Source organism: Dufourea novaeangliae, unplaced genomic scaffold (genome assembly GCF_001272555.1).
Source record: "Dufourea novaeangliae isolate 0120121106 unplaced genomic scaffold, ASM127255v1 scaffold1, whole genome shotgun sequence".
Classification (NCBI taxonomy): domain Eukaryota; kingdom Metazoa; phylum Arthropoda; class Insecta; order Hymenoptera; family Halictidae; genus Dufourea; species Dufourea novaeangliae.
The window spans coordinates 2,709,038-2,728,220 of NW_015373885.1; the positions used below are offsets into that span (position 1 = coordinate 2,709,038).

The 19,183-nt window shown below is 41.5% G+C and overlaps 1 protein-coding gene across 1 annotated transcript in view; it reads right to left on the reverse strand.

The window, feature by feature from the left end:
* The window catches only part of LOC107193976 (epidermal growth factor receptor), a 40,264-nt gene extending 31,448 nt beyond the window's left edge, over nucleotides 1-8,816 (reverse strand). The window contains exon 1 of the mRNA XM_015583526.1: nucleotides 8,684-8,816. Within this exon, the coding sequence (XP_015439012.1) occupies nucleotides 8,684-8,816 (133 nt within the window). The remainder of the gene's footprint in view (nucleotides 1-8,683) is intronic.
* Nucleotides 8,817-19,183: the final 10,367 nt, after the last annotated feature.

Sequence of the window (19,183 nt, forward strand, 5' to 3'; positions counted from 1 at the left end):
TCGGTAAAGTCAAGCCGGGACACCTCGGTTCGTTTCGCTGTTGCCCTGGACTGCTTGATGGATGGTGAACAGCAGTCGTTCCACGGCTGGGCCTCGCTCGCAGGTCTAGGAACGAAATGTGGGTGGACGGCGGCGGCGATTGCGAGTGTGAGAGAGGCGAGAGTGGGTGGATTTTTCATCGATCGCAAATCGAGAAGAGCCATAAAGAGATTGAGCAAGCCGGGGGGAAATGGATACGCGCGAGCGAAGTTGAACAACATCCCCTCGGAACGCAAGATACAGGAATACCTTGTGAGCCCCTCTACCTTTCGTAGCGCGGTGTACTGTTACGAAATACTGAAAACTATTTAACTAATATCTACCACGTGACACATGAATACATACTAATAATAACCAATCGAATTTGATTTGTGAAGTTTTTGGTTTCATCTGTATGCGGTACGCGGTAGAATAATTCAATTTTAGTTTGGGTTATGCAACGAATCCACTACGTAATAACACATAATGATGCATAGAAGAACATATTTTTTATGTATTGATTCGAAAGTAATCTCTAGGAATCCCAGTAAAGCACCTCCGATGTTCATGTGATTGTTAAGAAAAAAATGATGACAAATTCCTTTAACTTCCTTCATTAATCTTGGGAAGGCGGACGTTTTTGATAATCGAATAGACAGGGGTACCTGGGTATAAATAGATAGGTCCCTACTCATCTGTCTTTAGATTTGTGTTGGATTTTTTCAAAACAGACTAGCATTCGTAAGGTTTCCGAAATTCTGGGTAAGAATAGACTCAGACACTAATGTCCAAGGGTTAATAGAGTTCAGTTTTCTTGTAAGACTTTTTTGTATACTATATATGGATTGTAAACATTGAAAAAAGAGTTGAAGATGACTCGTGGACACTAATTCGAACGATAAAATATTTGTTTTCGCGTCAGCTCGTAGAATCAAAATTCCACTATAGCTCTTGCTACAAAAAAAGCACTTGTATACACAACTTTTTCAGAAACTTCAGATTCTCATATTATATCATAAAAATCTTTATTACTCCATCCAATCTGCAATTGCAGTAAACTGTTAAACAATGTATTTTTTTTTTTCATTAGAAATTCTTCTTTCCAGGTAACCTCCCCTATAATATGATTTCACTCCAACACGGTTAGAAAAATGGGGAAACCCCCAAATAACACGATATTCCTACAACACGGTTAAAGAATGTTGTAGAATAATGTTGTTTCGTTATTTTTTTTCACGGAAGTTACCTGTACTATGGATTTAATGCAAGAAATTTGATTAGTGTATATGTACGTGTACTTTCTTTATTAGCAACGAATCGAAAGTGACTGAATGCCAATCAGTCGCAACGAAAGGGTTAACGGCGCATGATCCAAGGCTTCGTTACAGTCGTTCCCCGATGAATCGGGGTAGACAAACACTGAGAAGCATCTTTCGGAGAATTCTGTTCGCGGGCAGGTTAAAAAAACGAGGATGAAAAAAGAATGATATCTGAAAAGAACGCTTTCTACTGTCCGAACCTGTCCCGATCCGCCAGAGAATCCCTTACATCGCGGGGCGCGCAATCCCACGAGTACATAAATATCTGCCTAGCATATTTGAACGGTCATATTTCATGGTTCGCAAAAAAAGGCGAATCGTCCCTCGGAAATTCAACGTCTCAATCCGTCTCTGAGATCTCGTCAATATTCCGAGCGGTCAATTAAGGCATGCCTCCCAGATGTCCCTCTTCTCCCTCCCCCCCCCCACCGGATCCTGCACATACACGTCGATAGAGTCGTCCCCACGGCTAGTGGTATTACATACGGACTTATCGTGCCGTCGCGTTTATGCCACCGACCGTACCCCCTTTCTTTTTCGATCCATGTTTCACCTTCTTCTCGTTCAATGTTCCACGGACGTGTATACCGGAAAGTACCCAACCGAAATGGAGAACGAGAATACGGCGAGGAGGACGAGAACAGGGCTCCAAATGAGCCACCCAAGATGACCATCACAGTGCAATCGGTAATTGAAAACCAGGGATGCTTGGGGAACTTTTGAAAGTATGTTGAAATCGTACGAAATGTCAAACGTGGTATTAATTCCAATTTGCGGTGGTTCCAATCAGTGTTCATGATGCGAAAGGGTGGAATTCAGTATGGCCCAACTTGCAATCACGGACAGTGGCTTTGAGGAAGATTCAGATCACTTGATTTGGGCTCATATGAGTATTGGAAATTCAGAATAAACAGCGCTGACAAGTTGTGGGGCTCGTGACAAAAACGGACAGGAGAATAATAAAATACTTTGGCATCGTTAAGCAGCTCTGGAATCGATCAGTTTTCTTTTTAGAATAAATCATAGCAGAGGTTGTTTTTGATAGTATAAGTTCCACCATGTTGTGAGTCTCGCTTCTAACTACTATTGTGGAATCTGCTGTTATCATAAAAATCGAAACATTTGACGAGGGTCATTTTTGGTAAGGGCCCCAAAGTTACTTTCAAATTATAAATCTTGTTACAAGTACGACTGCCTTGTAGAAGATCAAGGTCTACTCGCATTACAGAAAAATGGAGAAATCGGTCGATCTTCACAAACATCAAGAATATCGATTTAATAGAAACGACTATTTTCCGATCGACGATACATGTCTCTGGATGTTCGAATGCTGAACGATCAAATTAATTAATTATTTATTGTAGTAATTACTAATTTGCTGTTGTAATTGCTGTTAATGGTAAATTAATTAATGATAAGTAACGAAGAGGTGGGGAATCGCAACAATATATAGAAATCTCTGGTATTGTTGGAAGTGTGTAAAATCTTGGTCTAAAGACCATGTTTATCCAAGTTCACATTCTTCTAAATTATTATACAAAAATCAACATTCTTCCATCCACTGATGAATTTATCACACCAAAACGAACAAAATTACTAATCATACAAACATTACTAATCGTTATTGAAGCCTCTACTTCGTACTGTTTTGCATAGTCACACACGTCAGAAAATCATAAAATCTATAGATCCATAGTAAACCAACGATTTACATAACATTGTTTCCAACAAATTCATCAACCTCGCGCAGTAAATATTCAACCTGTACGATAATGACTTTTATGGTCGCTGTAACATTTTATGCCTTCAGCCTGAAAGGTGGAATAATTGGCCAATCGATGACACAAACCTGCTAAATGGTGCAAAGAAGAAGCTACTGCAGCGGACGCCACAGTTTCGGACGGAACAGCGAATCCACGCGATTTATCACGCGTCACACGATTTTAATGGCTGATTCACATAAGATTTAGCTGGTAGACGAAGCCATAAAACGAGAGGCATAAAAGATGTAAATTCGAATACCGAGATTAACGATCGGTAGTCTAGCGGTTAGCGTATATGATAGCTCGAATGATTATCCGTACGATAATAAATATCGGGGATCTTTGCTGGCTGTTAGTGGACACATGTTTTCGACGTTGAGACGATACGCGGGGCTTTAACGGGTAATCCAGAAGATCGACGGCGTATCAGGCGCCTACTTAAGGGGAAAGCTGAGAGAGGTCGGGGCTGTCAGAATTAATGTGTCCGAGATCAAAGAAGCCCGGCCCGCCTCCGTAAAAACTGAAGCACGAGTTTCATTTAATGTCAAAGCGAAACGTGACCGAAAGCGCTAACGGAATCGATCGCCCTAGCAAAAAACTAATCGCGAGGATCGTGACTGTGACCGGTTTTTATTGGACGTGGAAACCGATGTCTTTGTTAACTCCGCAAAATTGCATTCATAGACGGAAAAAGATCAGATAAAAGCCCGGTGAAATTTACTTTTACAGTTTACGTTGGTAGCGTTATGTATATGAATTTAGCTTCTTCTAATATTGTGAACGCAAGAACGAGATGATTTATGGATGAGAACGAAGAAAGAGTAATTTGCATAAGGCGATCGCTGAGATCGAGGCAGAGTGTTGCAAAATTCGCGAAAGAAGCGAGGACAGGTTGATTTGTCGCGAAAAAATAAACGGAAGTTTCAGGATAAATTTTTCCCATGTGAGGCTTCTTTATGGAGAATATTGAATTAGATTGTTTATTACGCAATATTCCTAATTGCTATAAACGCGGTTCTATCACGAAGTTTGTCTATGTAGGATGTACAATTAATACTCTGGTCATTATTTAAGAGATCTACCCTTTCTTATTCTCACTCTAAAAGTTTAAAAGAATATTTTCACAATAGGAAATTCTTAATCTTTGTGTTGAAATGAAATATAACAGTGAACGTACGAATAACTCAGGCGTCGACCTGGTGATTTCAATGCGTGGTAAGAGAGTCATCGTCCAACACGCGTGCTAAAACGTGTATTTAAAAACAGAAAAGTGCTTCTGTTAATAAGTTTAATTGTTCTGAAATCGAATCATCTGTACTGAATAAATTTCAAGTAAAAATTTCAAGCTAAACAACCGTGACGTGTAGAATTCCAAGAGAAGTATATATTCTTAAACTCACGAATAATCACCAGTTGTACAAACGAACGGGTTTTACGCTGACAGATCTGTCCCACTAATTTCCCAATGACTTCGATCCGCGCATAAGGTATATTCCCACGTCCTCACCGAAGACAGACACGCCGAAATTCTCGGTGTTAATTGACGCTTCATTCCGAGGACCGATACGCGTTAAAAGCTCAGGAACGATAAAGTGCAACGATTAACTTACCCACGGACTTTAATCGTCCGCAGAAAAATCGTCCGGCTTCGTCGAATATCGTCCGGCAATAACGTCAAACCGTATCTTCCCGCTTGCCCGACCGAACGGAGGGAGAAAAGAAAAAGAAGTTCGAAGAGTATCTCGGGGACGGTGGAGCGTTGCGACACGGCGTAAGTTACCGTCGCCTAATGGCCACGAAGGTATCAACCTCCTCTTATCATGTTAATGGAAACCTTTATGGAGACCACTTTAAGTGATATCTCTGAAAATTGCAGCGCTTCGAGGGCTCTTTGGGTGGTTATCGGTCTGACGAGCCGCGTCTTTAAGTTCGAGGATGAGCTCCGAGAACTTCTAACTCGAGCTTTCCATACCGTCTACGAGAATCGTTATTTAATGGTTTAGACTAATAATTTTGCGTTCATCTAATTAACGTGTTGAATAAAAAAAGAGCGGACTTACCAATGATTTTTTTGTTATTGATTATTAACACTATGATGAACGACTTGTTTTGTGAATAACTATCACCAGTATCCGGTTGTCTTTATCAAGAATTTAAAAAATCTAGTTTATGTTATGTATGTAAAAAACTTTAATTAGTTTAAATGTTTTTTATATTTAATAATTAATTATCAGAAAAATAGCAAAAGAAATTCAAATTATTGAACGTCCCGTTCCAAAAATTATTTTTACGTATTTGATCTATGATCGTCATAGTAGAAACCATTGACATTGCCCCGACGCTACAACACCTACGAATAATAGGGCAACATAATTTAATTTACGCGAAAAGCTTCGAAAAGTGAATAATTCAAAATATTTTCAAGTAACTGCCCCTGTATGGGGGCAATATCTAGTGCAGGAGAAGCCCACTATATTCTACAATTCTCATTAAAATCAGCGACCCGAAGTTAAGGCCCTTTCCTTATAAGGAAAAGTACTTTAGCTATGTCTCGAGATGAAAGTTGTACTTATATCATCGATACTTTCTACCCAGAAAAAGTTGTAAACACTAAAGAGTACTCTTAAATCACAACAGTGTACACGTGGTATTCCAATGATTCTCCATCCTTTGCCTATACAGGGTGTAACAAAAATGTTGTCTCGGGGGGTGAATTGGAACAAGTTTTTCCTTAGCAACAATGTTATCCGAGGCTTCGTTACCGAGATAGTAACGAAAAACCCCGACCAATCGGAGCGCGAGTTTGCCAGCCGAGTTCCCGCGGTAACGCTGCCTACCAGTCGCAGCGCGTAGCGAAAGTAACCGTGGGAACTCGGCTGGCAAACTCGCGCTCTGATTGGTCGGGGTTTTTTGTTAATATCTCGGTAACGAAGCCTCGGATTACATTGTTGGTAAGGAAAAACATTTCCGGGTCGGACAACATTCTTGTTACACCCTGTATACTCCTCAGGTATAATCGACAAGAATCATCCGAATGTCAAAGTCCAGCCTTATGTCAAACGGCGGTTCACGCGTGTGGCCCAGGTAAAGCGAGTAACAACTATCCTAGCAATAAAAAGAAACGGGAATGATTCGAACAGAATGTTCTGGCAGAAGTGTCGGTGCTGTTGGCCGATGTGGGTCAAGCACCGAGAGGCACCACAGGCCACGAACCACGAGGAATCTTGTTATTACACACGCAAGTGCGCACCTACACGCGCGCGTCCCTAAATATTTCCTAGCGGAGAGACGAGGCTCGAGATTTAAAGAGTTTCCACTCGGCGCGTCGAGTGGGAAGAACGGTACTTTCCAGGTACTTCGGGTAAAAGGGACCCCTCGGCTAGCCGAACAACCACCCACGCGGCCGTTAAACCTGGCGCAACACACGCTTTACTTTCTACTTTTCCAGACAGCTGCGATGATGTACAGCCGCGGCACTCCGAGCAGGAAGAGATCCTCGGATTGATTTTGATGGATCTTGTACACAACGAGTGTGTCTTCGTCGCTTCTTAACCGTCGAACGATCGATGCGTGCAGCCACGGGCTAGGGAATGGCGCTTGTAATGTGCGAGAGGGAAGTATCGAGTACTTATATGTATACCTGTGAAACACGCGACAGCGTCTCGATTATTGAGAAAAACAATGTGTGCGTTGGTTTAGTACTTCCTTCTTGTTCATTTCTTTGATCAATACTGCACAAGTACTTATTATACAGAGCGGTCCACGCAACTTGTTCACCTTGAATGACTTTTGAAATATGCATTGTATGAAAAATTTTTTTATAGATAAGTTGTGAAGTTTAGAGAGATACATTATGTAATGCATATATTTTTTTTGTAAGTGGAGGCGTTCCAGAGATTTGAAGGTCAACTTCGATTTTTTAAATAAAATGCTATATTTATTATGCCAAAATATCGAACAGCGTTAAATTTTGAGTAAAAGAATACTGACCTTTATTAACCGTAATCTTAATAATTAACGAACAATTTCACTTTGTTTCTTAACACTAGGTTTACGGGACGCGTCATTCTGACGCATTTCGAATGCTTTCTAACCTCGAAATTCTCTATGTGGTATATCTATCTCTATAGCTATGCATTAATTTGAGAGATCATAAATTGTGTATTATATAAAATAAGTTGTTTTTTAAAGAAAATCTGCGGGTTCGTTGATGCGTGCTGTGGAGATACCTACACGATAAGTGCCCGTAAACCTAGTGTTAAAAATGATCTGTGTGTAATATCAAGTTGGAGATTCAATACCAGCAAAGATTTCCAGTATTCAGTACTGGATCTCTTCAGTTTTCCAGTCAAAGTACTATTCAGAAGTATGCATGCTATGTTTGATGCATGTAAAGTTGCGTATCCATTTGTTGCGTCTCCTTGTATCGTATCGGCATTGCGTATCGTTGTATCGTATCACCATACGATACATTTTCATACGCAACGATGCAACGCTTGCCCATCTACATTGATACACAACGGTGATACGGTACGGGGATACGCGCAAGTGGATACGCATCTTTAGACAAAACGTTTTAACACGTTGACTACCAAAGTAGAGAGTCTTGGTACGATCGCAGAACGAGAAAGACGTGTCAAAGATAAGTACTCCTCCTCTTTAAATGAATACTTCTTCTTTTTATAAACATTGGCCTTTATTTATTGGAGATTATGTCGCGCCCACGCAACAATATATCTGTTTTTTACGGTATTTTTAAATAATCCAGCTACTTTGCAACGACGTATCACCTATATTTGGGTAACGTGGCAGTCAACTGTTAAAGAATCTTGAATAAATATATTGCCTTACCCGTTATTGATAATTCTAATACAAGTAAAGTATCAGGTCCGGATGGATATGCTCCTAGAAGATGGCGTCCCTCTGCCACAATTGTATTCATAACCTTTGTAAATGCAATTATTAACCCTTAATTACAGGTGATTCGTGCCAGAGATAAATAATTCGACGACTATTTTATGACACTTTTGATAACCAACTGAATGTTACTTCTCGTGATCAATTTGGTAATAGTGTGCAATTTACTGCCAACTAAACGTACTGAAATACGTAGGCTCTAGGTCTTTCAAAATTCTCCACTAGGTAGTGCTAGTGAAAGAAAAATTCAAATTCATCTCTGAGACAAGTAGTCCGTAGTCAACAAGAACTTTTTGTCTGTAACTTGCTACTGGATCGTAGTTAGGAATTTCATCTGTTCAGTCCTCACTTCTGACGTGACATACAACTTATACGGTAAAATTGCAATGTCGCGTCAGAGGTGACATACGACCGATAAAGGTGAAAATTATCCACTGACAAACAGTGAATGAATTAGTATTTTTTAAATATGTACAAAAACTGGTCAAACTTGTAAACCTGAGAAATCCACAAAGCATGCGCGAACATTTAATACACACATTATTGAGCTGCTGTTAATGTTAAAGTATATGTAAATACTAAATTACATTTTCCGTTCGTTCCTTTGAATCAAAGATCAAACAGAGGGTTCTCCAGTGTTTCCACTGGGAATACGATTCAACTTACTTTTCCCTTTGACAAACTCGGAGTTGAGATCCGCGGAGACATCGTAGCTACCGGCGACGATCACTAGGAGAAATATCACGCCGAGGAGGTTGCAGGTCGACAGCGTTCGTTGCCCGTGTCGGTGTTCGAACATGATGAGCTCTCATGCCCTCTACGAACCCATGGACCTTGCCCAGGTGATCTCAAGAATGATTCCCGCTTCTTCGTGCTCTTTGCGAAGCTGCTGCCATCGCTGTCTCTTCACCGTATTCTTTGCATGGTTCGTCTCATCGGGACATTTCGTGTCTGTAAATAAAGAAAAATATGCCGTTAGAAACACGATTTTATTATTTCAATGAATATTATGAATAAGCTACGGATGTTTATGCATTAATTGCGTATCTCCTAACTTTCGAAGCATGGTAATAAAATGAAAACTGAAATTTTGTGATGTATGTTTTTTTCCCGCGGTGGTATTACACCCCGATGCTTGATACAATCACCTACGATATTATCGGCACTACCAAATCCCTATAAACATTCCCATAAACTCTTCCCAACCCCCATTTCTCATCCGCAAACCGCCAGGTCACGTGGAACACGATCAAACCGCGATTTTCCCAGAGCAACTGCCGTCTTCCCAGGATTTCGTGCTGCGAACAGATCGATTCCCATACTCGGGCCCGCCGCTCCTCGATTTGGAAATAGAGCCTCCCCAGATCACGAAAAAACGCCTATTCGCCTTTTACGCTGGCCAATTGTTTTGTCGTCGCCTCGCCGAAGGGCTCACCTACCATCCCAACGAAGGGACTCTCGTGGATTGTTCCGAATGGATCCAAAGAAGAATACGAAGAACAAGAAGAAGAAGAGGAGGAGAAGCAGTAGAGAAGATAAAGGACGATGAGGAGCAAATGGAAGAAAAGAGAGGAAGACAATGCAGCGAACAGCAGGTGTCTGCTCTTCACCGACCCCTTTTGCTCTCCCTCGTTCTCTCCCTCTCTCTCTCTTCCACCATGTTCTCTACCAGCGCCACGATCTCGTCCCGGAGGCCCGGAGCTCACGGCTCCTTCTTTGTTCTTTCGCACTCCCCGCGGAGTGGCGAACACGGGTTGCCTTATTCGGCTGGCGACGGGCAACGATCAACTTAAACAAATGACGTCGACTAGAGTTTCGTCGAGTCCGCCTCCCAGCTATCCCCAAGTAGCAGGGACCTGATTACGTCCACTCGTCGGGGTCATCCCCTTGCCGCGAGCCTCGTCTATTAATTACGATCGGTTTCGCGCCGCGTCTCCCGACTCCTCTCTCTTTCTCTCTCTCTCTCTCTTTCTCTTTCTCATTGACCAGACGTACTCGATCTCGTGTCGATCGTGATTGTCGAGCATTCTACTCTGCCTCCCCCTCGACTATGCTTATTCGCTCGGTCCTCATTTCTTGCACCGAGACCTCTGTGTCCCTTTCTCCCCCATTTCTGTCTCTGTTCCTCCCTTTTCGACGCGCCGGCGATAGGTACCAGGCTGTCTGCCGATGAGAAAGACGTGGGACGCATCGGAGGACTTTCTGATACACGAGGACTGGTAACGGCGTTGGAGGGATCGTGGATATTTAATATTCATCAGGACGATCCGGATACGACCGCGATCAAAGACGGTAATTGTTAGACGGTTTAGATCTGGGTATGGCGATCGATCCTGTTTTTGAGGTGTTTGGCAAAGTGAGGTTTTATCCACACTCGTATCTGTGCTGTGAATGTGCTTGAACTTTTGAGTCTGTCGTAGAGTGAAGATTTTCAGATTCGAGCTATAAATATTACGATGATATTGGTCGAAGTTTAAACGTGGTATCACTTATCTGACGTTTGGTATATTAACACTTTGACTGCCACGTCGTCCAAATATGAGTGACAAGCACATTGTAAATAAGCTGGATTATTTAAATGCCGATACAAAAGTTTTGCGCAAAACTAACATCGCAATATAATTTAGGACAAGACCAACAGCCTCTATATTAAGTGAACGTATATATTTTCGACAATTTATGACTTAAAAAATGAAATAAAGTTTGTCTGGCTACGTAGGCCTTGTTTACTGTGGCAGTCAACCTGTGAAAGCGTAAAGAAAATTTTCTAGAATTTAATCAGTTTATCCTAACAACTGATAGATACTCTAAGAAAAAGAACAGTACAAACATAAGCATTTATAGATCTGGTGGGATAGGCGATCTGTGGAGACATTTCTCCCAGTCGCTTGTGTTTTTGGTAGCGGCTGCGAGGTGGCGAGTTTTCTCGCAAGCGGTAATTAGAGCCTTTGGCTACTTAAGGGGCTCCGCCGAGGAGCAACCCCGGCGTCTGGGGTAGGGGTCGTCTACCATCAGCCCTACTGACAAGTCTTGGTAGACGATTCCCGAGACGCAACGCCATTGTTTTTAGCCGCCTGCACATTGAATTTTCAATTCGATTGAATATTTAAGGTAATAAAATATTACTTTTGTACTTTCTTGTTAACATTTTCATTTTGTAATTCAAAGGAATGTCCAAGTTTTAAATTACTATTATTACAACTTCTTGATATACCTATCCATAAAAGACTGGTGAAGCACTGACTGTAGTATGTTTAGCAGTTTGAACATCTCTGCACAGTGATACACAGGTCTTCGTAAAAACGATCGATCAATTATGATGTAAATTTATTACCCAATGGTCCAAAACGTGCAATACTTACTAATAAAGTGTACTTTTGTTAACCCCCGATTATTACCATCGACCGGAACGATATGACCAGAACCGGTTCGTTTCTCCGTAGTTCGCTCGCGCTATTTTTGCCAAAATGGTCCAGCACGGCCACATATATATAGATACAGTTGGAAAATCGAAGTGTACCGCCTTGAACGTAACAGAAAGGACATTCTTTAGAGAGCACGACGAAAAAACTCAGCCACGCGACTAGGTTAATGGATTCGACATGTACACGAATTCTTAATCCTTTCGTTGCGACACGCGTTATTACAGTTATTTCGAGATCGCATCGTATAGTCGATCTAATAATATGAATGAAGTTTAAAAACCATTTTTCGTTTAATTTATGAGCAACATTACCCTACAATCTTACGCGCTGAAAGTATATTCTAATTGTAAGTGTAGTGAGGAACAAGTTCTTGTTGGAAATCAATTTGTTAGGAATAATTGTTTCTGTTCCTTAGACGAAACTTCCGAAAATAAAATTGATAGTTTTAACCAATTTCTTTGTATAAATATTAATTACTGTATAACTGATTTTTTTTTAAATCCATGGTATCTATTTGGGCGAATCTTTTAAACCTTTAGAAACTTTTTATCAAGTATTTCTTAAATATCGGGATTCATTTTTAACGTTGACAATTTCTATTAAAATTATCTTGATTGTCAACAATAATGATTCTAACGGTATAAGTTCGCACTGTCTTGTTTGAAACTAATTAGCAGAATCGCAGTAGAGTTGATACATTTTGCACCGCATAGGTGGACTCGTAGCTCAGGATTCCGCTAATTCAGGAGTCTTAACGTAAAGAATGAGTAACAATAATAAAAGCACAGTTTTGTATCAGTCTAGATTTCCCAATATCGTTCAGAAATTGAAAAAGTTTAGCGCTTCTAATCGAATCAATCCACGAAACTGTTCACTCCAAGCTTCAGATTCGTAATGCAATCGGTCCACGTCGCGTGCAGCATCATAAATAACAACGCGACAACTTATGTTAAGTATCGCTCGCAAAGACTTCGCTCGCTGCTAATTACACGTTCGTTATTTGTCACCGAACGGATAGGCAGTCAGCGTGCCGTTGCGAGTCAGCTCGCCCGTTATCGGGTGGACATCGAAAGAATCGAATCGGTAAAACTTTATTCTTTAACCGGCGACGCGTACAAAGGGCATTTATCATTGCTACATCGACCAAATTGACACGTCGATCCTTTTCCTTACGGTGACTAATCGACCGGGGTGTGCCAGCCGTGATCTCGTTAACTTGTCCCTCGAAGTTCGCACTTACGGTTGTACCTCGAAGCGAACGGAATCGCACGTGGTCGTGGATCACGATACCACGCACGCCTTTCTCTTGTAATTACTCGAAAGAGAAAATAATCTGTCCTGAATTATTATTATTATTCACGAGTATTTATCATTTAGATTAATAGTGCACATGGCATTAAGCCTCGTGAACGGTTCAATAAACTGTTGCATCACTATTCCTTGAATTAACCATTAACTACAGACCACCTCGACTCTCAGAGATGAATAATCCGACAATGACTATTTTGCAATACTTTTAATAACCAACTGAACGTTATTTTTCGTTACCCGTGCGGCAATAATGTGCAATTTACTGTGAATTGAAGCTACTCAAACGCTGGAGTTTCCAAAGTTCTCAAGAAAAATATAAATTGGGCCTGATCGAAAATCGAATTATGGAAATATAATTGCCTATGGTTAGATTATAATGTACATCAACCTATTGGTGTGTAATTGATTTACAAATTTCTACAATAAAAAATATAAATAAGAATCAAACTATTAGCTTCGAGTCAAATTGATCCGAACAGTGTGCAATGGTAAATCGTTGACTTCCGTGAGTCATTGTAAAAATTCGATCGAAGTTTCAAGTGTTTATTATTATTGATATCTACATACATAAATTTATGTGACACGACGCGTGTTCAATAAAGAACGAAGATTGATCGACTGCAAGCGTAGTGACGCCAGGAGTATGGGAGACCATGGGGCTGGCTGTTTGCGGGACTGGTATCGACGGTATCGTACGTGCGGCTGTTTTATTCGTGTCAACGAAGCAAGATTAAGAGGCGTGGTCCTTCGACTTGCCAAAATAAAGATATCGCGAGGCAGATAAACGGCGCAGGCGATGGTACTGTTTATATTTGCACACGGAACTTGCACTCTTATCGAAATGTTTCGATATTTTTGAAGAAATTACTGTTATAACTTTACAAAAAGTTTATTTATTACAATTGAGTTTGAATTCCAACGATTATATTAAGGAAAACGATTTATATTTGGTCCCTGTTAAGTAGCCATTTGTCAACATGGTTCAAGTTCCCACCTAGGACTAAATTATACATAGAGTAAAATGGACACCCTATTAGTATTCACTACAAATAAATAGAATTTCTGAGTAGCTAAGAATACTTTTAAAATTTCAGCAAACGAATGTTGTAGATAAACCTTTCTCACAATGTACAAATTGCTTGTAATGAAATCTACCACCTTTGTAATCATTGCACCACTTTGCAATTTTATTTTCGATTTCGATCTTAAATAATACTACAGTAGTCCACTATACTTCAAATCTTATTTTACCAGAGTTGTAAATGGAATTTCAGATGCACTATGCGTTCTCCATTTCTAAAGTTCATTCAGTCCTAAATTCATATCGGTCGCTCAAGCGTTAACCATCATTACCGATAACAAACCCAATCTTTCCTGCCCCAACAGAAACATTCTTCGACCGAAATTCTAAACCAACATCGATTTGACATTGAGCGGCCCGAACGGCTGTTGACAAATGGATGCAAGCGGCCCGCGTCAACGTCGATAATAAACGACGATAAGGCCCGAAGAGGGCGTAGGCGAGTCGCGAGGACAGCGAACGCAGTCCATCGAGGAAGGAAGTCTGGCATAAACATAGGTACACCGATTGTAAAAAGCAGGGAACTTTCTTCGTTGGTCCCGCGACGTAGAGGGACCCGAGTGCCGCGGATACCGAAGCGGAGTAACGCTGATCGAACCTCCACTGGGGGAGGTAGAAAAGAAAAAACGAAAAATCGATCCAGGGTCCAGGCATACGGGCGACGTCGGTTGTATTTATCGACGAGAGTCGTCTCCACCTATGTTTCACGAGGCTGCTCCTCGGATCGTCTTCTTCCATCCGCCTGCGGTTCGTCCTTGTCTCTCTCCGTCTTTCTTTCCTGACCGCGAAAGGCGGCCAGACCAAGAGAAAGAAAGAGAAAAAGAGCATAAAAGCGGCGTCTTTTGAGGGAGGGACCCGTGGCAAAAAAAAAGGGGTCGGGAACACGGCGAGCAACCGTGTTAACTGCGCTGCTTATGCATTCATATCCTTGTCTCGCGACAACCTGCTGATTGTTTCCACAAAACGCGACAATCCCCTTGTACCCGTGTTCGGGCCTGGTTTTTCGGTGGCCGAGCCAACGGACACGCTAGGCGCTGAACGCGATCGGCAAAAAGGATCAATTTGTATGCGGTCGAACGCGTCCTCGACGCTCGATTCTCTCTACACCTGGCCCAGAAATGTTCCCGGGGAACGTGTTACCCGCGACAATGGGGGTCGGGGGATGATCGTGGGGGAGAAACGTGGATGGATGTGGAGTACTTGGTCCTCTCGGAATGAGGAAACGCGACGGGAGGTCCGTGGTGTCGGAAACTTTGACGAATTGAGCGTTTAGTCGATAGAGATGATGTTCTAAATATTTCTAAAAAGTAGTGATAGTGATTCTTTAATAATACTTATTAGCCACTCAACTGTAAATTTACATTATACCCTTCAAAATAGTTTCCCACTTCTGGATACAGTGCTGGTAGTCTTCAACTGGAACTGCTTTCAATTGGTCTATCCTACCGTCTTGGATGTTGTTCCAAGATGTTGATTCCTTCCCACTCATCAGTTTTGATTTTTCGATGCGGAAAGAAATCACGTGGACTCAGATCAGGGTGGTACGAGGGCCGCGGTACCATAGGAATACCTTTATTGGCCAAAGACTCATTCACAAGAGGCTTCTTAGATGCCGCATCGTGACAACGCTACTTATCACAGTGCACACTGTGTGAACGATTTTTTGACCAATAAGGGTGTTCCTGTGGTTCTACAGCTCCCCACGTGACTTCTTCCTGTTCCCAGAAATCAAAAGTCATCTCAAGGATGGTCATCTTGAATACGTCGACAACATGCAAAAGGTTGTGACGAACCAATTGAAAGCAGTTCCAGTTGCTGACTTGGAGCACTGTTATACAGAAGTGGGAACAATATCTCCGATGGTATGTGGCTTTCCGAGAGAATTATTTTGAAGGGAATAATGTTGATTTGTAGTTGAGTTAACAATAAATATTTTTAATGAACCAGTCTCATTACTTTTTTGACATACCTCGTATATCGTGGGGTAAAGTAGACCCTTGAGCACCCTATTTCGGTATAGTCGTGTCGTTGAGCATAACTATGTAGAGTGAAGATGTCCATAAAGAAAGATGGACATTGAATATTGACGCTGATATTGATATTTTATTATCGAGTTTCAGTATTGGCGAGGATGAGTTTACGAATAGTAACTATATATGAACTATACTAGTACTGAGAGTATATAAATATGAAGTGAAGTGAATTATTGAAATACGAGTCGTATCAAATTTTCAACGATAGAAGGATCAAATAATAGTATATAAAATAATATCTGGCGGACTATATTGATCAATTGAATTTAAGGTAGATAAATTCAAGTATTATAAACAAAAGTACATAATTCATTAAGGCACCAGGGGAATACATGTTTGGCTATGGGACTGATGGTGGATGCAACTGTGTTGACAAAGGTAAACCAGTTTTGCAAATATTAAAGAAAAACGTCCTCACCACAAATTCATTTTTATACAGTGACATATACCGCAACGTACCTACTGATACTGGTACAGTTTTTATCTCTAAAGTATTGTTGAAAAACACCTTTTATGATTTTTCCAATGACAAGAAAACAATTATTGAATAAACGTCTGAACCACGAGAAACGTCATATTTCAAATTACATCACTACTGTAGGGGGCTAAGTGTATTTAATTGCGTTAAAAGCATTTTCTCCCCCTCGTCGTTAGTCTTTCGAAAATGAATTGGCTGCCGTGGATATTATTTATTCATCTGCACATTGCACTTTAAAAATGCTCTTGGAGGAAATAGTTACCAATAACGAGTTAGTTCGAACAATAAACACGCATTGAAATAGTCATTTTTACGCAACTGATGGTGCTTACCAATTTTTATAAGTGCGACTTATAGAAGAAATTTCTAAAACTCCGATTTTGTTATCATACCTGTCATGCTTTTTCGTATATCTTCAGTAGCCAACTGGAGATCACATTGACTACGAATCGATGTTTTGAATCAGACCACTAATTTTTATGTGGAAATAATACGATTCAATGAAAAATAAACCTTGTACATATAATTCCTAATTAATCGCGACAGTTACCTCCGTTGTCACCGTGCAAAAAGAAACCGCAGGCATTAGTTTCAGTCTTTCTCCCCTCGGGGGCAAGACGAATGGAGAATCAAGATCCGTTGATCCCCCTCGAGCGGTATCGCAAAGTCGGATCGTCGGGGCAAACAGGAATTCCCGCTCGAGCCCGGGCAATAAACGAGCGTAAATTACGGGACGGCGATTAACATAAGTTAACGTTGTTTACCGGTACGTAATATTTCTTCGCTCGCGTATCGCGAGCGTGATTTATCGTAACGAGATATCGCGCGGAACCAGACGTTGCCGCGGCGGGACGGTTCGCGGAACGATCAGAAAACAAAGAGGGAAAGGTAGAAAACTGCGCACGGATGAAACATGGCCGCGACTTCTAGCCGAGCGCTCGAGAATCCCCGTTGGAGAATCCTCATTCCCGCGCAGAATCCGTTTGCATGGTCTAACGGTATCCATATCCCTCCCTGCGTCAGCGTTCGAAGGTGTGTGGGGAATCCCCGCATACTCATCCTTATCAGCAAGGAAAGTCTGATTACGGGATCACGATAACGCCACAACCACATCGAGTTTCGCTTTCTCGTGGACTCGTGGCCCCAGGCCCAAGAGAAGCAGACGCGACGAAGGAGAAAGCGAGATGGGACTCGTCGAAACGCGACACCGGGGGACCCCACCCAGGTGTGCGACGAAATGGATTGCGCCGCTCGAAGGCAGCCGAATCGATCGTCAATCAAGGCCCGGTCGCAGCGATAATTGACCAAGAAAAGAAGGGTGGCGAAGGCACAGAAGAACGCCATGGAAAAAATTAAAGAGACGCGAGTAACAGACGGCGACGAAGATGATGAAGAAGAATAAAGAGCCGGCCTGGGGAAAAAGGAGATAGAAGGAGGGGCGAGGGGGAACGACGGACAACACGGCGAAGAAGAAGAAGAATCAAGCTGGGGGAGTAACGGTAACGTCAGACGTGAGCGTGATTCCCGATGCTTTCGGACCAACAAGGATACACATTAAGGTATCCCGAGGACCCAATTCAAGATACCTTCCTGGGCACCGTGTCTCCACATCCCCCCCGGACCAGGGCTATATCGGCCTTTCCCTCTTTCTCCTTACGCTCTTTCGTTTGGTATCTGTGCCTCTCGCGAATCAGGGGTTTGATTTAGAACACGACGCGGGCATCGGTTGCCGCAGCGACGCGTCGGCCTGCTAGCTCGGCAAAAACGGGCTCTGCTTAACCAACTGAGAGAGCCGGGGGCCGCCCCGGGTCCGAGCAGCGGCTCACTTTCCCACTGGGCCGTATATGGCTCAACATTTTATTTTCTATGGCTCTCGTAGCCGAGGGATTGCATGATCAGGACGCCGTAAAGGCGAACCTCCGGAACCCGGACCCGCCAACCCCTCTATCGCGGTCCACGATCTGTTTACGGAGGACCACCTTGCTTTCCGATCGAAATTCTTGCTATCGACTAATTGTGTTGTGTAATTTAATGGTTCGTTAAGGGGTTAGATTTATGTAGGTGTTTCGTTGGTATGGAAGATGTGAATTTCATATTGTTGAAAGTGATACAGTGGAGCCTCTCGTATCCGAACACCGATTATCCGAACGGAGTGTTTCGTAGTAACAACTTTCTTATAGGCTTCTGTCGTAAATACAATGCATACTTTTCTTTGTTCGATCAAAACTAATTTTGATCAGAACAATTTAGTATGAAACTAACACTGTACGGGTAAAACGTGAAGTATTTAGTTCGATGGTTTTTAAGGCGCAAGGAGGATTAACTCTACGCAGTTACTTATGATGAAAAATTTATGTAATTTAATAGCCATAATAATATGGGATCCATGAATGTTTAAACAAACTGTAAACTTTCTTAATACCTACTTAAATACATGAAGTTTGATATTAGAAAGGTGGTTGTTCTATTATTCGAAAATTCCTTTATTCGAATACTTATGTTTTTCTATTAGTTCAGATGCAGGAGGCTCCTCTGTACTTTAACTAATGGGTGTGTAGGAACGTATTCCTTAATTATGGAAGATGATGAGATATACAAGTATAAAATCTGTTTGAAAAAACTGTTTTCTATTTTCACTTATTTCTGTTTTTTTTTCTATATAACTGCGAAGTGTCATCAAAATTAACGCTAGACTCTGTATGATCATATCCTGTGCTTCCTTTCCAGAATGTTTTACTAATTGTAAGAAAATCTAATGACGTATTTTAGATATTTTTATTAATCAAAATGATATTTAACGGATTCAATAGAATTTTGGACAGCGATGATCAATTATAC